Source organism: Cibotium barometz, chromosome 36 (assembly GCF_041138505.1).
Source record: "Cibotium barometz isolate CiBa-2024 chromosome 36, ASM4113850v1, whole genome shotgun sequence".
Taxonomy (NCBI): Eukaryota; Viridiplantae; Streptophyta; class Polypodiopsida; order Cyatheales; family Cibotiaceae; genus Cibotium; species Cibotium barometz.
The window spans coordinates 807,722-828,332 of NC_141081.1; the positions used below are offsets into that span (position 1 = coordinate 807,722).

A 20,611-nucleotide genomic window follows, 5' to 3' on the forward strand; every position below is an offset into this window, starting at 1 on the left:
GATTTGCTACACGGGGTGAGAAGAAGCAAAATTTTAATTGTTTTTTTTTTGAATTTTTTTTAACAAAAACACCCTCTTACAAGAAAATTGAGCTTTGCTCCCTTAGGCGATTTGAACTTGAGATCCGCACGAATAGAAGGTTAATTTTCACGCGCACACCTGAATATTCAAGCATGGACGAGGCACTGAGCAGTCGGCCAGCCTTCCCAGCAGGCAAACACGAGCTATATAAGAGCGGCTGTTGTACTATCTCACGAAGTAAAATATTGGAGCGAGGCGCAGCAGACACAGCTTATAGCTTGTCGTCCTGCAATCGTCGACGCGGGTCTAACTGTTGCACGACGTCGTCCATCATGCGGCGAATCAGTAGTAGCATCTTCATGATTAATGGCGGCGGCCTGTTTGTTGTGCTCATGTACTGCTGCGTGAGAAGCAGCCAGGCGCGCGTGAGCTATCAAGACTGGGAGGAGGCGCACGCGACCTTCTACGGAAGCCCAGATGGATATTCCGGAACCAATGGTAACTTGAATTAACGTAGTATTTTATACTATTATAAGAATATCAGGCAGCTAGCTAGCTGCTGTGTGGTGACATGACCGTGTATTCTTTCTTATTATATTGGATTTCGCAGGGGGTGCCTGCGGCTATGGAGACCTCCGGAGCCAGGGCTACGCCACCAACACGGCCGCTCTGAGCACAGCGCTCTTCAACAATGGTGACACCTGCGGAGCTTGCTTTGAGCTGGTGTGCTACGACGACGCCCAGTGGTGCATTCCTGGCCAGCACAGCCTCGTAGTCACCGCCACCAATTTTTGCCCACCCAACTACGCTTTGGCCAACAACAACGGAGGCTGGTGCAATCCCCCGCTCAAACACTTCGACCTGGCAGAGCCGGCGTTCCTACAAATCGCCCGCTACCGGGGCGGCATTGTCCCGGTGAGATACAGGAGAGTCCCTTGCGTGAAGCAGGGCGGCGTCAAGTTCACCATCAACGGGAACCCCTACTTCAACCTGGTGCTGCTCACCAACGTGGGCGGCAGCGGAAGCGTGACAAGCGTGTCCATCAAGGGATCCAAGAGCGGCGGCTGGATCCCCATGTCCAGGAACTGGGGTCAGAACTGGCAGTGCAACACCGTCCTCACCGGCCAGTCGCTCTCCTTCCTCGTCACCACCGACGACGGCAAGTCTCGCACGCTCTTCGACGTCGCCCCCTCCAACTGGGGCTTCGGCCAGACCTTCGAAGCTCGCGGCCAGTTCTAAACATTAACGCTACAAATAACACATGTCCAGTAAATATAGGGACTAGCTTTTTATATCGAGAATGCAGATTTCTTTTTTCATTTTAATTCCAATCACCATTTCGATGGAGTAAAGCTCCATTGTAAACCCTTCTTCATTGGGTTTCTCAATACCAGGTGAAATTCCATCGGCACCCCTTCAATGCACATCAAACCTAGGTACTTTGCAAGCATGTGTCTTTTGTGGATCTATGACATGCACTTGCAAAGTACTAATCGGTTAAGAAGACAACAGTCATTAAAGATTAGCGATTAAAATGGTGATTACAAATTTGTGAATAAGTACTTTATTGAGAATTAATATTGATTTGACATCACTTAATGAATGAGTTTTAACTTAGGGTCACAATACATTGGGTTCTCTAATTACCATTTTGATGGATTAACGGTCGATTAAGGCTCTAGTATAAACCCTTGATTAATTTGTTAACATGGATGCTCTATTATAAACCTTTCATTTTGGAACAAGCTTTGCCACTACTGGTATTGAATGTAAATAACATGGTAGTCTTTATATAATATATTTGATATACGAAACTAGCTTTGCCATATGATGAAGCTTTAACCTAGGGTCATAATTTAGTGAGAATTTCAATCACGATATTGCTGTATTACAACTCAATTGTGAACCATTCATTGAGCTATTACTTCTGATTGCTTGTGAGTGGATGAATCGTTGTTCTTACTTTTCACCATGCTCCTTGTGCGCTTTCTTATGTTTTGAAACTAGCACTCTTAGAAAACCAATAGAAAGAAACTAGCACTGTAAGGAAAGCGATAAGGGGAAAAAAAATCCTCAATTACTGGTATTGAATGTAAATAACATCGTAGTCTTTATATAATATATTTGATATAGGAACTAGCTTTGCCATATGATGAAGCTTTAACCTAGGGTCATCATTTAGTGAGAATTTCAATCAGGATATTGCTGTATTACAACTCAATTGTGAACCTTTCATTGAGACATTACTTATGATTCCTTGTGAGTGGATGAATCGATGTTGTTCTTACTTTTCACCATGCTCCTTGTACGCTTTCTTATGTTTTGAAACTAGCACTCTGAGAAAACCAATCGAAAGAAACTAGCATTGTAAGGAAAGCGATAAGGGGAAAAAAATCCTCAATTACAAAAATAGCGATAGCTAACATCATATTAATCAAACCATATATTTTTACAAAACATAACATTGCGATGTAATTAATTGATCACATCCAAATGCCTATCATCTTGTCTAATGCTAGCTTTTAGCATGACATTATAGGTCAATCACGATATTGTTATATTACAATTCAATTGTGAACCTTTCATTGAGCCATTACTTATGTTTTTTTGTGAGTGGATGAATCGTTGTTCTTACTTTTCACCATGCTCCTTGTGTGCTTTCTTATGTTTTGAAACTAGCACTGGGTGAAAGCATGGATAGGTGGATAAAAAAGCAGTGTCGTTGACATTCCTTTGTCAAGTGCTAACAAGGAGTGGTTAAAGGCAATAAAAGAAATAGTTGTCATGAAAATAACGTTTTGGCTGATAGTTATCATGAAAAGTTCACGCAATGTTACCGAATAGTTATTGAGAAAAGTTCACGCAACGTTATCGTCATGCCCGATCACCCTCGATGACTACATGTGCTCTCTCTCTCTCTCTCTCTCTCTCTCTCTCTCTCTCTCTCTCACATTCTTGTGTTCGAATCTCGCTCCCGTCGGATAGATCATATTTGGTCTCTTGGGATTGTTCCTACGACGTTAAAAGAGCTTCTTCTTCTTCTTCTTCTTCTTCTTCTTCTTCTTCTCTCTCTCTCTCTCTCTCTCTCTCTCTCTCTCTCTCTCTCTCGCTCATTCTTCTCATATGGTTGTCTTGTAGATCTATGGAGACAACAGGTGAGCTCTTGTTTCTCTTGTGCTTGGCTTCTTCATTTTCATCCTTGTGCTTCATTAGGAAGTGAATGGGGTCTTCTTGGGCCCTTTAATTTACCCAAGCGGAGGAAATTTTTTGGGGGAGAGAAAGATAGGCGTTGGGGTGCTGCAGGTTCAAAAAGTTAATTTTCTCAACGTCACTATAAGCGCCTCTAAAAACGACACCTAGCGATGCTTTAACGGTGCTTATAGTGACACTGGGCAAATTCCAGAGAGAAAACCTATGCATATACCATTGACACTGCTAGACTTAATGCATGTATTCATATTTAGTCCGGTTATTAACAGATGTCTTCTACTAGTTCGAATAGTGATGGGTCACCATTAAGTGGAGGTCCAGAGTGGTTGCGAAGAAGAATCCCTTGTTCATATAAAAGATACAAGAATGTTTGTGTACGTGAACGTTGAGTGACATTGGAGCATATCAGAAAATGGGGATTGTTTGAACCAATGCTAGCTAGCTTGATGATGCAAGCTAGCTAATTCCTCGGTTAGTATATAAACTTATGAGATAAAATGTAAACTTATGGTTTGCCATATGTAATGTTGAGTGTCATTTTTAAATATGGTTCATTAGGTTTAGGAGGGCATGGATATTTGTGCACAAGTACTACACAATATGCCTCATTATTCATTAAGCTCTATATATATAGATCTATGCATGCATTAAGCTCTATATATATAGATCAAGCACATAGATGTGTTACTAAACACTTTTTTTTCTCATAAATGTGTTCCTTTTTTTTGCATGTTATGTTTTTTAGGTCTTGCATTATTGTGCCCTCCTTCTACATAGAGAGACTCTAGTATCATTTCTCCAATGTTCTTATTCTTCTCATTTATTTACTTTGCACCCTTGGGTGCCGGGGTTTCAAATTTTCTATTCTCTTAGGCTTAGAGCATGATGCATAGAGATATGGGACATTATTGTAGGCCTTTTAGAATGTTGGTTAAGTCAAGTTAGGAGTGGTTATCGACGAGTAGGTGGTTAAGTCAAGTTAGGAGTGGTTATCTATGTCTAGGAGTCTTAATGTTATCATCTTTGCTATGTCACTTGTGGGCTGTTAATTAATATCATTACATGTTTCTAGAAGTACACTCAAGCGATTCTACACATTCTTTCACAATGTCTTGATCTCCACTTGAATTCCATATTAACCCTTCAAGTATCACCACTTACTCAATGATGGTGGTCACTCTTAGGGTTCATGATTCAACATAGTATAAAAACTTTTTAAAAAGTTTAAAGAATATCTTTTTTTCAGTTGGAATCCATGAGGGGCTAAAGAAGTGAAAAGGAACAAAGTGAGGATAGTAAAGAGGCTTTAAGAGATTTCTAGTAAGAACTTGTACTTAAAGAAAAGGGTGTCCCACCACCGTGTAGTGTTTTTATTGTAAACAATATTTCTACTTACATAAAGTGACTTGAAACCATTTTCAATAGCCTTCACTTCAAAAGAAGACAAAAATACAAATGAGGCCATAATATGGGTCCCAATTAATTGGTTAGGACCAGATATCGAAAACCTTGGAACCTTCTAAAAGTTAAAGTTAAAAAAAAAAAGCGAATGTGAAGCTAATGACGCTTCACAACTTTTTGGAGACTTCTCGAGGCTTTGGTATTATCTGGAGACTTCCACGAATTCTATAAAAGGCTTTGAGAGTTGATTTTCATGGTGGCCCCCGAGCGAGAAAAGGTATATATGTGAGAGAGAGAGTGAGACAAACGAACGTGTGTGAGATATAGAAAGTATATATATATATACACTGATACCGTGTCATGTGGATCCATACTGCGCAAGTGAGAGAGAGAGAGAGAGAGAGAGAAAGAGAGATTGATACTGTGTCATGTGGATCCATACTGCGCGAGCGAGAGAGAGAGAGAGGGAAGGCCGTGTATGATATATATAATTAAAAATAATAATAATATTGTATTCGAGTTAAAGAGTTAAAAATAATAATAGTATTGTATTCGAGTTAAAGAGTTAAAAAATAATAATAGTATTGTATTCGAGTTAAAGAGTGTGAGATAGACGTGTTCGAGTTGAAGCCTATGTGAGAAAAAAGATTGTCGTTAGAGCTAGAGAGAGCGACGAATTATTCAATGGTTTTTTTAAATTTAAAAATTTAAACCTTGGAGACTAAGGTTATGATGCTTAGAGGCTGTCCATTATTAATTAGTGCCCACTTGCGGGCACTAATTAATGAATATGTATGGTGGAGTGAATATGTATAGTGGAGTGAATACATATAGCTAGAAAAAACACATCAAAACCAAATCCCAAAATTTGAAAAACCAAAATTGCAAATTGATCGACATCCCTTGGCTGAAGTATGAACCTTTCTTCCTGAGGTTCTCAATGTCTAGCATAAGGCATAGGTACTCTCATTGAAGCTGACCTATTGCCTCACATGTACACTAAACGAGCAACGACTTGTAGGCGAGCGCTGATACTTGTGATGTCGTCGTGAATGCAAGTGGAGTGTTGGATTCATGGGAAAGGTGCTAAAAGAGAAGTCAAATCAAACCTGTTGAGGGACCTGGAAACAAAGTGCTAAATAGTGTTGAATGAAGGGGGTGGTCCAAAGCATATAATAGCAAAAAAGGGGAAAAAAAGGGAAAATAACATGAAGTGAGACCGGTCAATATCACTTTCTGTAAACGCAGTGATTAAGCCGGCGGAAAGCGCACACGTCACAGTCTCTACTACCTGCCGGCTATACGGTACTCTCGGTCTCTGAAGCGATCCCCAACTCCTCAATTCTCTAGGGTTTCCAGCACACCAATCTGAAGCTCTGCAATCTCGTGATGTCTCAGGTACACAATCTAATCCAACTCTAGGCTTCATTCCAAGGCATGCTTTCTTTACGTTATTTACCCTTGCAGGCGTCTCTGCGCTAGCAAAGTACACTGATTCTTGGGGTACTAACTTGATTTGAAGGCAGTCTCTCGAGCCTACTTCATTGCAAGAGCTTACCTGTAGAGGTTCTTAACAAGTCTTCTGTCGATTTCGGAACCGGGTCCATGTCCCGCACGTTGTAGACCCTGTCAGGAAGGGGCAAAAATGCAAGGTAGCATGTTTAGGGGAGGTATAGGAAATGCGGTCCTTGCACCTGTCTCAGAGGTGCTATCTCGCCTACTGGTTCAAGCTTACATGACAGCCATGGCTGCCAAAGATGTTCTCATCGAGAAATCAAACTTCAATGAGCTATCAGGGTATCTAGAAAGAATTGTGCCAGTTCTCAGGGAGTTGCAAGACAAGAATGTGAGGGATAATCCACCTACGCGATTAGCCCTAGATTCGCTGGAGCGCAAGATCAAGACAGCTAATGAGCTGATCAGTGAGTGCACCACCAAGAGCCGGATTTCTCTGCTGTACAACTGCAGGGATGTTGTTAAACGGCTGCAGGACATTACACAAGAGATAGGTCGATGCCTTAGCCTCATTCCTGTGGCCACTCTTGATATTTCTATGGACACGTGCGACAAGACTGCGGAGTTGTACAAGCATATGGAGGCTGTGGAGTTCAAGGCAGCTGTTGCCGAGGAAGAAATCATGGAGAAGCTAGACATGGGAATGAGAGAGAGGCAAGCTGATAGTGATCATGCCAAAGATTTGCTTTACCAGATTGCACAGGTAGTTGGTGTGTCGAATGATCCAGCATCCCTGAGGCAGGAGCTTGAGAAGCTGAAGCAAGAGAAAGAAGAGGCACTACTTCGGAAGAGCCAGGCAGAGGCCATGCAGCTTGAACAAATACTAGGTTTCCTCAGTCAGGTGGATGGTCTACGCTCAGCTAGTGAGAGAGAAAGTGACTATCGGAAGAGGAGGACTCCAAGTGCCCAGCCGTTACCCCCTTGGCAGTCCTTTTACTGCCCCATCACCAACGACGTGATGGAAGATCCAGTAGAGATTGCATCTGGTCAGACATTTGAGCGCAGTGCCATAGAGAGATGGTTTAACTCAGGAAACACAACATGTCCCATCACCAAGGTTGAGCTCCACACTCTGGAGGTTCAACCTAATGTCTCTCTTTGTAACTCTATCAGAGAGTGGAAGGAGCGGAATACTTTCATTAGCATCGGTGCCACTGAATCCAAGCTCCGGTCCGATGATGAGGAGGATAATCTAACTGCTTTGAAAGAATTACACAGGCTAAGTGAAGAAAAATCTATCCACAAGGTATGGATACGTGCAGAGGGGCTCATTCCCGTTATCACTCACTTGCTCTCCAGCAATAAGCACACTATCAGAACGAGAACATTGGCCACTCTCTGTAGTTTGGCAGTTGACGATGCTGTCACCAAGGTACAGTGGTCCAACCTTTTACCAGCCTAGTGTTTTAAGGGACTTGAAGTTATGGTTATATGTCGTGCTTTCTATACACCCCTGATTTTCTTGTGTGAAGCAGGAGAAGATAGCTGATGCTGGTGCTATACAGCATGCTGTACGTTCCCTTGCCCGTGATGCCAAGGAAGGCAGACATGCAGTGGCCCTGCTTTTAGAGTTGTCAAAGGAACCAAAAGTTTGTGAACAAATCGGCAAAGTGCAGGGCTGCATTCTTCTATTGGTTACCATGTCAAACAGTGGAAATCAAGAGGCAGCAGAGGATGCCAAACAGCTTCTTAGAAATCTTTCGAGCAACAATCAAAATGTGGTACAGATGGCTGAAGCTAATCATTTTAAACCATTGGCACATCGTCTGTCTGAAGGTGTGTACGCCGGTCTCTTGCTTGTAGTACCAGGTCACTCACCAGTTCATTATAGTCCACAATGTTTTCCTTTGTTTTTATGGCTATCAGGCAAATCAGAGTGAAAATGCACTGTTTTGAGGTTTTATAGGCAAATTGTCCACCTTCCCCCTGCGCGGCACTTAGCTTGGCCACTGGTGCCTTGTACTCACCCAACATGCCCACATGCTGTCTGACATGTCTGCATTGTTGCGTTCCTGCTCTACCTCCTGCAAGATGTTTTCTACTATTGTCTTGATTTGCCATAAGGAGCATATTTTGGAGGATGATGAGGTGGAGACTCTTAAACTTGAAGGTGATTTCTACAGTGAGGACAACCCATCTCAGATCTCGTACAAGTTTCAGAGGTTCAGGCATGTCTCTCCGAATCCATCGAGGAGGAGGATGAGTTGAGTGCTTCAGCAGTTCCCAAGGTTTCCGCCATGCCAACAGAGCATCCAAAGGCAAAGGGGCAAGTTCTAGTGCCTGTGATTATGGAGGAGGCGGTGGGCAGAGACATCAACTTGGAGGTTGAGCGAGATTGAGCCTGCAGTTGGACACCGACACCAAGTTGGAGCGTACGAGCATCATGTGCACCCCTGCTCCAAGTTAAGCAGGAGGGGATGTCACGTGCACACCTTCCAATGGTTGATGTGGACATGCCTTTACCATTTAGCCGCTTTAGAGGGTGTAATTTGTAGCCGAGTCTTGGTCAATTTTGGGGCTTTTTCAGCCATTTCATTGTGTTTGTTTTAGCCGCCCAATGAGCAGTCAACTATGTACAATTTATTATATTTGGACATTATTATTAATAAGTTAGGGTTGGTAGTCAACCAACGCTAAAGGCTAGCCAACCAACCCATAATACATTGTAACTGAGAACTTCACATCCCTTCGATCTTTATTGGCCTATCGAGTGTAGGCCTCCTATGCTTTAGCCAGCCTATCTTTGACTGATTCCAAGATCTCCTGGTATAAGCATAACAAATTTACTAAATCTATCAACAATAGTTAAGCACTGAGAATTACGCTTACCCGGACTGGGAGGCAGGTTCGTCACAAAATCCATAGATATATCTTGAAAAATCCCTTTGGGAATGGGTAAAGGCTGTAACGCTTTCACTTTTTGACAAACGTCAGTGTTGCACATGAGTGAACATATCTCGTCTCATTCTTTACCAATAGTATGTCAGCTGCTTTAGTTGTAGCCTTAGCCTCTCATTCCTTCTATGCAAGTTCACAATTTTGTTTCCTTCTAGCTGAGCGACTTTCTCCAAAGTCGAATTCATGCCCGTGTGACCACCGGTGATGGCATCATCGGCGTCATGGAGAAGAGTTGTCCTGAACGACTTCATGACACAAAAAGGCGGCCTTTGTAGAAAAGCCAACCATCCTGTATCAAAAAGTGGCATGGTCCTGTGGCATCCAATTGTCATGTGCAAGACATGCACTGGCTGAACACAGAGGCTAATCTTGAAGGGGCAGCAAGATAAAGATAGATTTGAACCGGATTTTGGAGCAGGTTTTGCTGATTTGGCAAGGGATATCAGATGGAGGACGTTGGGTTTGCTGTCAGCCAGCTTACGAGAGTAGGAGGTCTTGTTGGTGGCTGCAGCATATGAAGTGTTATTTTTGTCCTGGACTTGGCCGACCAGCAGTCGGCCAGTCCATCAGGTCTTCTCAAGTCTATAAAAGGCAAGACTTGCTCATCGGTTTGATCATTCAGTCCTTCAAGGGGCTGAGTCACTAGGTTAGGCTTGTAGATTAGGTTTACACCTTTTCATGGAAGGCAGCCAAGGGCTGCAAGACTGTTGTACCTTTTTTTTACTATATGATATATTGAATACTTGGCTCTCTCTCTCTCTCTCTCTCTCTCTCTTCTCTCTCTTCTGCATGCGTTTTTGCATCAGCATGTTCCTAGATGGTGTTTAGGGTTGAAAGAAGACTCCTAGAGCTTCAGGTTGGTTCTAAGATATTGTTGCTGCCCATGTCCCACCCACCCTTATTGCATCTCGCACGGATGAAACCATCACCTGTGTCTTGATCTTGTGGTGGTGTGGGAATTAGGCAACTTTGTCTTAGCATCAGGCTCAGCAAGGCTAAACACTGATTCAGTCCTAGATGGAGGTGCGCAGGTCCAAGGTACATGAAAGTGCAAAGGTATGAGGCCTAAGGCAAGGAACAGAAGACATGGAAGAATTCGAGGTTGGTTGGTGGTGTTCCACAAAGCCCAAGGGGATGGTAGTCCTGTGAGTCGGGTGCCACTTGGGACACACCAGGAAAGGCTTTCAGGCAACAGTTCCAGGGGAGGATGATCCTCCAAGGGGTGGAGTGAGAGTGCCAGACTCATTTCTCAGGAAAGAAGACCAAAGACAGTGTTCAGGGACAGGGCAAAAACGGAATGGGGACTGGATGGAACAGATGCATAGATCTTCATCAGAGTTAGAGTGGATTTGGAGACCAGGTTGGGTGTTTAGTGAAAAGGTTGCCAGAGAGGGAAGGATGATAGGGGGACTCCGGGAATAGAGAATGGGATGACAATCATCCAAGAATACAGATTGGAAACCCGTCATCAAGTTGAGCATGTCATGTGCAAGACATGCACTGGCTGAACTCAGAGGCTAATCCTGAAGGGGCAACAAGATAAAGATAGATTTGAATCAGATTTTGGAGCAAGTTTTACTGATTTGGCAAGGGATATTAGATGGAGGACTTTGGGTTTGCTTTCGGCCAGCTTATGAGAGTAGAAGGCCTTGTTGGCTGCATCATATGAAGTGTTATTTTTGGCCGACTAGTAGTCGGCCAGTCCATCAGGTCTTCTCAAGCCTATAAAAGGCAAGACTTGCTCATCGATTTGATCATTTACTCCTTCAAGGGGCTGAGTCACTAGGTTAGGCTTGTAGATTAGGTTTACACCTTTTCATGGAAGGCAGCAAGATTGTTGTACCGTTTTGTACTATATGGTATTCAGATCTCTCTCTCTCTCTCTCTCTCTCTCTCTCTCTCTCTTCTGCATGCATTTTTGCATCAGCATGTTCCTAGATGGTGTTTAGGGCTGAAAGAAGACACCTAGAGCTTCCGCATGTGACACCAATGCTTGTTCCCATTGTGTACTGAATTCCTCGAAATCCGCGTATGTGTGCTTCATATCATCTAGTCCCATACCAACAAGGTCTTCTGAATAAGAGTCACTGTTCCCTTCTTGCTCAAAGCATTGGCCACTGGATTGGCCTTTCCTCGATCATGCCACCAAATTATTGGAAAATTCGGCTCTGGTGGTGCTGACGGTCACTCCACTTTGCCTTTGGCATTGTTTGAATTGAGTGCAATGCATGATGGTTAGTGTGAACCTCAAATTCTCACCCATAAAGGAAATGCTTCCAATGTTTCAGGGCCTGAATCACTGGTAAGAGTTCTCAATCATAGACTGAGTAATTCTTTTCTGCGGGTAGTAACTTACGAGATATTTAAGCTACTTGATGGCCATTCTGTTGTTTGTAAAACAGCTTTAATTGCGATGTTACTCGCAACGGTGATTACTTGGAATGGCTTATCCCACGAGGCAAGTGCTAGACAAGGAGCCTCTGACAAAGCCACCTTGAGGTTCTTGAATGCCTCCAAAGCTTGTGGAGTCATTTGAATCCGTTGTCTTCTAGTCTTGACACCCTTAAGCAGATTTGTAAGATCCACCGGGAAGTCAGAGAATTTGTCAGTGTGGGTGGAATATGCTTGGCATATGCCCACAATTGATCAAATATCATATACTGTCGGTTGTATCTCCCAATTGACTACCTCAGCCACTTTGGCCGGGTCAAGTAGGATGCCCTCGGCACTGATTATGTATCCAAGGTAGTGAACCTCGAACGGATAAAGCACGGACTTTTGCTCATTGACATACAGCTCGTTGCTTTCCAACAATTTCAAAACTTTCTGTACATCAATGTCATGCTTCTCGACCCGTCATTAAAAATTTAAGTATGTCGTCCAAAAATATGAACACACTTTCCAACCAAGTCCTGGAATGTCCACATCATCATGCAGTAGAATGTGGTTGGGGTGTGAGGACAAAAGGACGAAAGGACCAGATGTACGAGAGATCACAGCATGAAATAGGTGAGTGACAGGGTTGCATAAGTATGACGTACATTATTATAAGGTACGTTTTAGTGTACAATACGGCACTATACCGTACTGCATGGATCTGTACGTGGCAAGTTTTTTCCCCCCCCCCTTCCCCCCCTCCTAACTGACCTTTGGCCCAAGGTCCTCCCGTAGCTATCGATTTTTCACCGCCCATAGGCGCCCACCTGGAACCGCTTATTTATCCACATGTAGGCGATGCCGCCGAGGAAGCACTGATAGAATGTGCAGCGGAAGGGAAAGTGGAAACACAGGAGAGAGAGTGAGAGAGAGAGAGATGGAGAGGAAACACAGGTGAGAACTTGCTCTCAATATCATCATCAATAGGAATACATGTCCCGAGCAAGAGGGGAGAAAACCTTGTATGTGAGGGACTGCAGCATACAATGCTAAGCAAGCAGTGAAGAATGAGGGAGGCAAGCCAGCTATATATATGCCCAAAAGTAGGCAGTCGACTAGCATCCACACGACTAGGTAAATGTCCAAGACTAGGATAAATATCCAAGACACCATAAAAATGGGGATAAAATAGGGGAAAAATATGTGAGGGGTGACCAGCCCCTCTAGCTAACATGGTTAGCCCTAGAGGCTAAAATAGGACACCAAACATGAAGCTAGCAACAAGGAGATGATGTCTAACACCCCCTCTCAGCACCGGATGCTAAGTGAACTCCAAGAAGCCAAAGACGCCATCCTCGATCAAAGATGAAAGACTTCAGAAACAGGTGCCAAGAAAGCTCCACAAGCAATCTCCTCAGTAACTCAGCTACAAAAGCAACAAAACAAGCTGCTAGGTACACGGCTCCTCTGGAAGAAAACAACCATATAGGCTGCGACATGTTGCTCTAAATAATGGTTCCAAACCCAAGTGTATGAACGCTCCCTGAAGTCGTATGTCATGTATCCAACCTGGAGAAGGTATAAAAAAACTCATAACCAACCAAGGTCAAATCCTATAGATAATCAATCTTGGGAGAAGAAAACTGCTCCTCATTGGAACCCTCAAAAGAAAGAGTCAATCTGCTCCAACTCTGTACCAAGAGTAGCCAAATGCTATACAAAAGCATCCTCTGAAAAGGTTGGCATCGCAAGATGTAAAGACTCTGTATAAAAGATGGGGTCCATTAGCTCAAACTCCATACCATGAGTTGCCCAATGCTGTGCATAAGTACACGCCACTGAGGTGGGCATCGCAAGATGAAAGGACTCCACATCCCCCTCTGAAAAAGATGTTGTGGACTGGTACAAGCCCAACCTGATTCTGATCCAAATCCAAAGAACTCTGGAAGTACCATTGTGCCCCAAGCACGGTTAGCAACCAAAGATCCAAAACATTCCATTGGGTCCAAAAAACCATCCTCCAAAACAACAAACATGAACACCACATCAAACTGGCAGGGGGAGGGGCATCCTCAGAAGCATCACAAAGAGAGGCAGAGGTAGACTCCTCACAATGAGGAAGGGAAGTAGGAATATAAACTGCAGTGGTAACAAAGTCCTCAAAAGCATCACTGAGAGCAGAAGACCGTTCCATAAGTAGAATCAGATCCCAAGAATCAACAACATGCAAGTGATCCATGTGAAAGGATCACACCTCATAGGAAAAACACCCTCCTTTCTCTGCAAACACTGCAAAGAACATAGGCTCGGACAAAATAAACTCTACTCAGGATCTCTGAAAAGATCACTACTCTCCTCCAAAATCTGTAAACTCCTGTCACAGAAGAAAGTCTCCACAGATACAAAACAGCTCCCGAAACTGATCCTCAAGTGAAGTAGCTGGAGATAGGCCCCCTCTGAGTGTAGAAAACTCCTTTGGGAAGCAAAACGCAGCCAAAACATTGCTGTCGAACAAAAAAACTGCCAATAGAAGGCAAGGAACATGAAGAAACCGGGTAACTGTGAAGGCTAGGAACAAAACACAGGTATAGATGCTCCAAAATCAGCAAAACGTTGACTGAATTCAGAAATTCAGTATCCTTCTCAAGTACCAAACTGCCTCCAAGCCACAATCCAAACAAGACCCCCTCTGCAAGTGATCTGAGTCCACTGGAGAGGAAAACGTAGCCAAACAAGGGCTACAAACCTAAAAATTTAGGCCAACCAGTGTCCACACCTCCTATGAGGAAAAATGCTGAAGAGAAGGTACCTTCGGGTCCAACGGATGAAGCCCAAGTGAAGGTAGAGCTACCAGCAGAAATCAGTCCAGAAAAACGCGGCAACCATGGCTGCAAATCTGAAAACGCAGAGGTATTCGGGGGAGTAGAAAGGGCAAATTCTGGAAACGTAGAAGAAATAGGTACAACCAAGCCTCATATCAGCAAATCGGCATCAGAAAACCTGTAGGAGGAAAAACGCAGCATGTAGGCTGCTGTCCTGCACAGACTAGGCAGCCAGCACTACAGGGGGGATAGATGCTGCTAAATACTGAAGACTTGCTGCAAAACTGCTGTAGACAACCACATGAGAAAAATGCAGCAAACTAGGTGTTGCTGCCCTGAAAACAGTGCAGAAAACAGGTGTGAAAGGGGTTCTCAGAGGTCAAACTGATGAAGAAAGACCACGGGCTGCTGATAAGAAACACTTGGAAGAGGCAGGTGACCAGCAGCAATTCTTAGAAAAAAAACGCAAGATTTGTCCACCTTGCTGAAAACGGAAAAACGCAGGAGGGAGAGGAGGGAGCATCCAACACTGAAGATTACCAGCGCTCTGATACCATGATAGAATGTGCAGCGGAAGAAGGGAAAGTGGAAACACAGGAGAGAGAGTGAGAGAGAGAGAGATGGAGAGGAAACACAGGTGAGAACCTACTCTCAATATCATCATCAAAAGGAAGACATGTCCCCAGCAAGAGGGGAGAAAACCTCGTATGTGAGGGACTGCAACAAACAATGCTAAGCAAGCAGTGAAGAATGAGGGAGGCAAGCCAGCTATATATATGCCCAAAAGTAGGTAGCTGACTAGCATCCACACGACTGGGTAAATGTCCAAGACTAGGATAAATATCCAAGACACCATAAAAATGGGAATAAAATAGGGGAAAAATATGTGAGGGGTGACCAGCCCCTCTAGCTAACATGGTCAGCCCTAGAGGCTAAAATAGGACACCAAACATGAAGCCAGCAACAAGGAGATGATGTCTAACAAGCACCAAGGGGGGGGGGGGGGTTTGAACCCAAGACCTCTTGGTCCTAGGCAAACACCTTCACCACTTGAGCTATCACGTCATTGGCAAGTACGTGGCAGTTTTAAAAAACATTTGGGGCCAAAAAAAACACTAGGCTGGCCATTGTTACCGATTTTAGCTGACTTATGCAAGGTGTGAACATAGCCATTCCTCTCATTGATACAGACATTGCAGCGAGAGATGATGATGATGTGGTGCTAGCAGCTGTGGTCACCGCCATTGTAGAGCCAAATCTGAGAGTATGATAGCAAAGGAAACATCTTGACAGATGGAGCTCTCATTTTGGTAATTGTGTTGTTGAATGTTTAGAAATGAATTGTTTTTTCATTCATTTTTTTGTATATATATGTACATTGTATAGTATATTTTTTATGTTTTTACGGACCTTAGGTATTTAACGTACCTCAAAAGCTCAACCCATACCTGAATGCATACCTTATCGTACTTTTCCATCTTGGTGAGTGAGTCTATACATAATGGTGAGTGAACATATGTACAAGAGCCCTGTGATGTGAGGTGACTTTGAGTAGAAGAAGACCAATGCAGAAGCAAAGACGATGTCGGAGCTGAAGCACGGTCGGTGACGAAGGCTCGCGTCGATGCGAGGCAAAGGCACTCCATGAGGTAGTCGGTGTCGAAGGCTCGCGTTGGTGGATGCAGAGGCACTGCGAGGTGGTAGTGAGTAGTGGAAGGGATGCAGACTCTGGTGATAAGGGTGCTGAGGTACTTGAGTGGTGATGAAGAGCAGAGAAGGCTGCCGTCTCGAGTTGTGGTGACAAGGGTGCTCCAAGACTTGAGGGGTGGTGAGGAGCAGAGAGGATTGCTGTCCCGAGTGGCGGTGATGCAAGCTCTGGTGACAAGGGTGCTGCAATACTTGAGTGATGGTGAGGAGCATAGAGGGCTGCTTTTGAAACTATTTGGTCCTCCAAGCTCTTTTCACATGATGGAACTCATGCCCGGACACTTGGACAGATATATGGACACATGGGAATAGGGCTTCTTAGGTTGGCACAAGAAAAAGCACCATCATTGGTCAAAAAGCAAGAAAAAGCAAAAAGTCAAATTATGTTGACCAAAAGCTGAGAGCACCATTGGAAAGAGGACATTGAAAACTGGATCAATAAAGCTAAAAGCCGCTTTTTCGAAAAGCAGCTCCAAGGCCAAAAAGCAAGGCCCTGAAGATTGTAAAAGCACAAATCAAGAACTTTGACTATTATTAATATTTAATAAAACAAAAGCAAAAAGGCAAAGTAGAAGCAAGAAAATAAAACAAAAGCAAAGAGGCAAAGCAAAAGTAAGGTGAGACAAAAAGCAGGGACCCCCATCAAGTATATAAGAAAGCTTGTACCCTCTTGGCCGGTGTGATTTTGAAGAGGCTCCTTCCCCCCCTCCTTTAAGATTTATCATCCTCCCTCTCTACCTCCTGGTGTCACCCGTATCATCCATCTCCGCCGGCAGCCGCCCCCTGCAGCACCCACATCTGCCGTTGCTCCACCGCCCACCGCCGTGGCTGCGCCGCCTTGTGAGAAGCTTCACTTCTTCACTTCTTCTTATGAAGAAGCACATGAGAATGAGCACTGGGTGCAAGCCATGCAAGATGAAATCTCTTCTGTCATGAAGAACAATACTTGGGATCTTGTGGACTTGCCGAAAGGCAAGCACGTCATTGGAACAAAGTGGGTGTACAAAGTCAAAAGGAAGTCTGATGGTACTATTGACAGGTACAAAGCAAGACTTGTGGCTTAAGGCTACTCTTAGAAAAAGGGAATAGATTATGAGGAGACTTTTGCTCCTACTTCGAGAATGACTACAATAAGATTAGTGATTGCATTGGCTGCACATAAAGGATGGAAAGTACATCAATTGGACATCAAAACTGCATTCTTAAATGGGGATTTACAGGAGGAAGTATATGTAAATCAGCCCATTGGTTTTAGTTCCTGGTGAGGAACATAAAGTATGTAGGTTACACAAAGCATTGTATGGGTTAAAGCAAGCTCCAAGAGCTTGGTATGATAAAATACATGCTCATCTAACTAGCCAAGGTTATGTGAATAGTCCAGCTGAAAGCACATTGTATGTGAAGAAAATTGGTGCCGATATTCTCATAGTCATCTTGTATGTAGATGACATGCTCATTACAGGGACTAGCAAAGCATAAATTTTAGATTTGAAAGCTGAATTTGATATGTCAGATTTGGGGCCTTTACACTACTATCTCGGCATACAGTCTATGCATACAGATGATGGCATTGTTATGCAATAAACTAAGTACATAAAAAGTTTGCTAAAAAGGTTTCACATGGATGAATGTAAGCCCATTTCTACTCCAGTAGAACCAGGTGTACGGCTTACTATGCATGATATTGGAGAGCCTTTTGAGGCCGGCATTTACAGCCGGGCAGTGGGATGCCTCATTTACTTGTGTAACACGAGGCCTAACATATCTTTTGGGGTGTCTGTTGAGCAAATTTATGCATAGCCCAGGCACAAAGCATTGGCAAGCAGTCAAACACATTTTTCGTTATCTTCAAGGTACCCTGGATCTTGGTTTGTTCTATCCCAAGGGGGACAGCTTGCAGCTTTATGCATATAGTGATTCAGATTGGGCTGGTGATTATGATACTAGGATCCACTAGAGGGAATTGTTTTTTTCTTGGCAGTTAATGCATATCTTGGTTGAGCAAAAAGCAACCCACTGTTGCCACATCTACTTGCGAGGCAGTCTTCACAGCTACAGTAGATTGTGTATGGTTGAGGAGTTTATTGGCTGATCTTCATGATTGTCAACAGACACCCACCACCATTCTCATTGATAGCAAGAGTGCTATGGCTGTGGCACAAAATCCCGTATTTCATGCACGTACCAAGCACATTGAGATTCATTATCACTCTGTCAGAGAGAGGTTACATGCAGGGGAGATCAGTTTATCTTACTGCCCTACACAGGATAATGTTGCAGATCTATTCACAAAGACTTTACCTCGAGAAAAGTTTGAAGCTTTTTGCAAAGCTTTGGGCTTACTCTCATACAGAGAGTGATCTGCTACCTTGTACAGGTTCACACTTCCACTACAGGGGGGATTTGTAGGCATATGCTCACTTATGGTAGTGCTATGTGTGAACAGGGCTTAACCAAGGGCACTTTTTCCCATGTGGTTTTTCCCCTTGGATATCAAGTGTGAAAGGACACTCTATCCATATAATATTTTGTACTTCTATATTATATGGATGTGACACACATGCAAGTGTTGACTTGCATTTTGTGGCTACCACACATTTGGTGTTTTGGCTCTCTCTCACTCTCTCTCTCTCTCTCTTTCTCTCTCTCTCTCTCATTTCTGTGTGAGCTTCTTCTTCCTGCACCTAACCCTAATTTGCAGGATTTTGTGTGTGTGTGTGTGAGAGTCCAACACCAATTGAGAAGGGCACTAGGATGATGAAAACATGAGTGATGAATTGGCAATGATCGATCGCACTTGCCTAGCCGCTTGAAAGGCAATGTGGTCGTGGAAGAAGAAGTGGGCCACCACCATATGTGTTAGACACCAGGGCCTTTGTTGTGGGTGTGCCCACCCTTATGAGGTGTTTTCCCATTTTTCCCCACTCTCCGTATTTTTCCCCTATTTTTTCCCATTTTTCTGAGGCTTGGGAGGGCTGCCAGAGGGTGCCAAGAGCAGTACAGTGCTGGCCGACTGGGTGTTTATCAGTCGTGGGCACTCTTGCTGCTGGCCGACTGTTTTTGATCAGTTTTGGGCACCAAATTGCTGGCCGACTGCATTTATGCAGTCGTGGACCTTTTTATCAGTCGTGGGCCTTTCCTTATGCTGGCCGACTGCCCTCTAGGGGGGTATATATAGGTCCTCAGCCCCCATACCTCATTTGTATCATTCCTCGGGATCTTCTTGTGTATATAGAGCAGATTTACACGCCTACATCTCTCTCTCTCTTGTGCTGTTTTTTTGCCTGCGTTTTTGCTCGTGTTCCCAGATTTGGTCATCATCTCCGTTGCATATTCTGACATGGTATCAGAGCCCTAGGCTCTAGATAGGTCTTGGGATTTGTGTGAGCAAGAGGGGGACTGTTTTGTGGCTGATTGGTGGATTGTTTTGGGCTGATCGGGAAGAGGAGAAGCAAGAGGAAGGCGGGCTGATTTGCTGGACAGCCACTTGCAGGTTTTAGTTCTTCTTTGTTCCCACCCAGCCACCCTTTTCAGAGTACATCCCCGCTATGGCAGATCTGTTTGAGATGGCCGAGAGACATGTGAAGATCCCGACACTCCCCACGTTCCCGGTGGACCGTCAGTTGGACGGGAGCAACTACGGCATATGGAAGGTGATGATGGAATCCGTTTTGGAGACTTACGACCTCGCCGATTTCGTCGTTGTTGGTGTTCCACGGCCGGAAGTAGAGGAAGGGGAGTTACTGTCAACCCGAAAGGACCGGGAGGCCCAGACGCAGATGTGGGATCGCGTCAATGCCAGGGTCCGTTCGTTTATTTTCCTCAATTGCACACCATAGGTAATTAATCATATAAAGCACATGACGCTGGCCAGAGGTATATGGCAGCATTTGGCCTCACTTTACAACAGGGTATCGCCCATGAAGAGGATTTCCTTGGAAGTACAGATGCGGGTTATGAGCCCTGCAAAGTCGTCGACGATGCGGGAGCATATTAACAAGTTGCAGGCTCTTCAGCAGGAAGTTCTTCAGGCTGGGAAGGAGATATCGTCAGAGGACATGGCCAAAACGTTGCTGTCACATTTGCCCTCTTCGTACTCAGCATTTTACTCGTCTTTGATTACCAGTGGCAGGCTCAGCACCATCACGTGGGAGGAGCTTGTGCCCATGGTCCTGGACCAGGAGGAACGATTCACGAACCCTCCTCAGGGTGGAGGTTCGGAGGCCTTAACTGGCCAACAGTCGAAAGGCCGTAACACGGGCAAGGGGAAGGCTTCATCGGAGAAGTCTTTTGAGAAGAAGTCCGACGCTGACCGCGAGAAACTGAAGGCAGAGAGGACCTGTAATGATTGTGGCGAGAAAGGCCACTACTGGAGGCAGTGTCCCAAGCGGAAGACCGAGAAGGGTGAAGACTCCTCAGCAATCATGAAGACTCCGGCTTTTGTGCACCTGGAGGTGATGGACACCGATGCTTCATTTTCTTCAGGCAGGGAGGAGATTGGAGGATTCTCCGCAACGGATACTCGGGAGTGGATTCTCGATAGTGGTGCTTCCAGGCACGACTCCTTCCCGTTCCGGTTTACAGGATCTCTGCAGGCTTTCTGGTCATATTCTTACTGGGGATACGTCTGTTGGGTTTTACGCTGTGTATGCACCCAGAGG

General features: G+C 44.4%; 1 protein-coding gene and 1 pseudogene across 3 annotated transcripts in view; both read left to right on the top strand.

Annotated features, from left to right (window-relative positions):
- Nucleotides 1-353: 353 nt before the first annotated feature.
- LOC147617375 (expansin-A2 pseudogene) lies at nucleotides 354-1,260 on the top strand (annotated as a pseudogene).
- A 4,630-nt stretch (nucleotides 1,261-5,890) lies between these two features.
- Nucleotides 5,891-20,611, top strand: part of LOC147617376 (U-box domain-containing protein 44-like) — a 41,053-nt gene continuing 26,332 nt past the window's right edge. Inside the window, exons 1-3 of one of the 3 annotated variants that reach the window (XM_086775636.1) lie at nucleotides 5,891-6,030; nucleotides 6,100-7,519; nucleotides 7,623-7,923. In XM_086775636.1, the coding sequence (XP_086631762.1) occupies nucleotides 6,278-7,519; nucleotides 7,623-7,923 (1,543 nt within the window). In that variant the 5' untranslated portion in view covers nucleotides 5,891-6,030; nucleotides 6,100-6,277. The remainder of the gene's footprint in view (nucleotides 6,031-6,099; nucleotides 7,520-7,622; nucleotides 7,924-20,611) is intronic. The other 2 variants (XM_086775637.1, XM_086775638.1) reach the window with 2 other exon arrangements.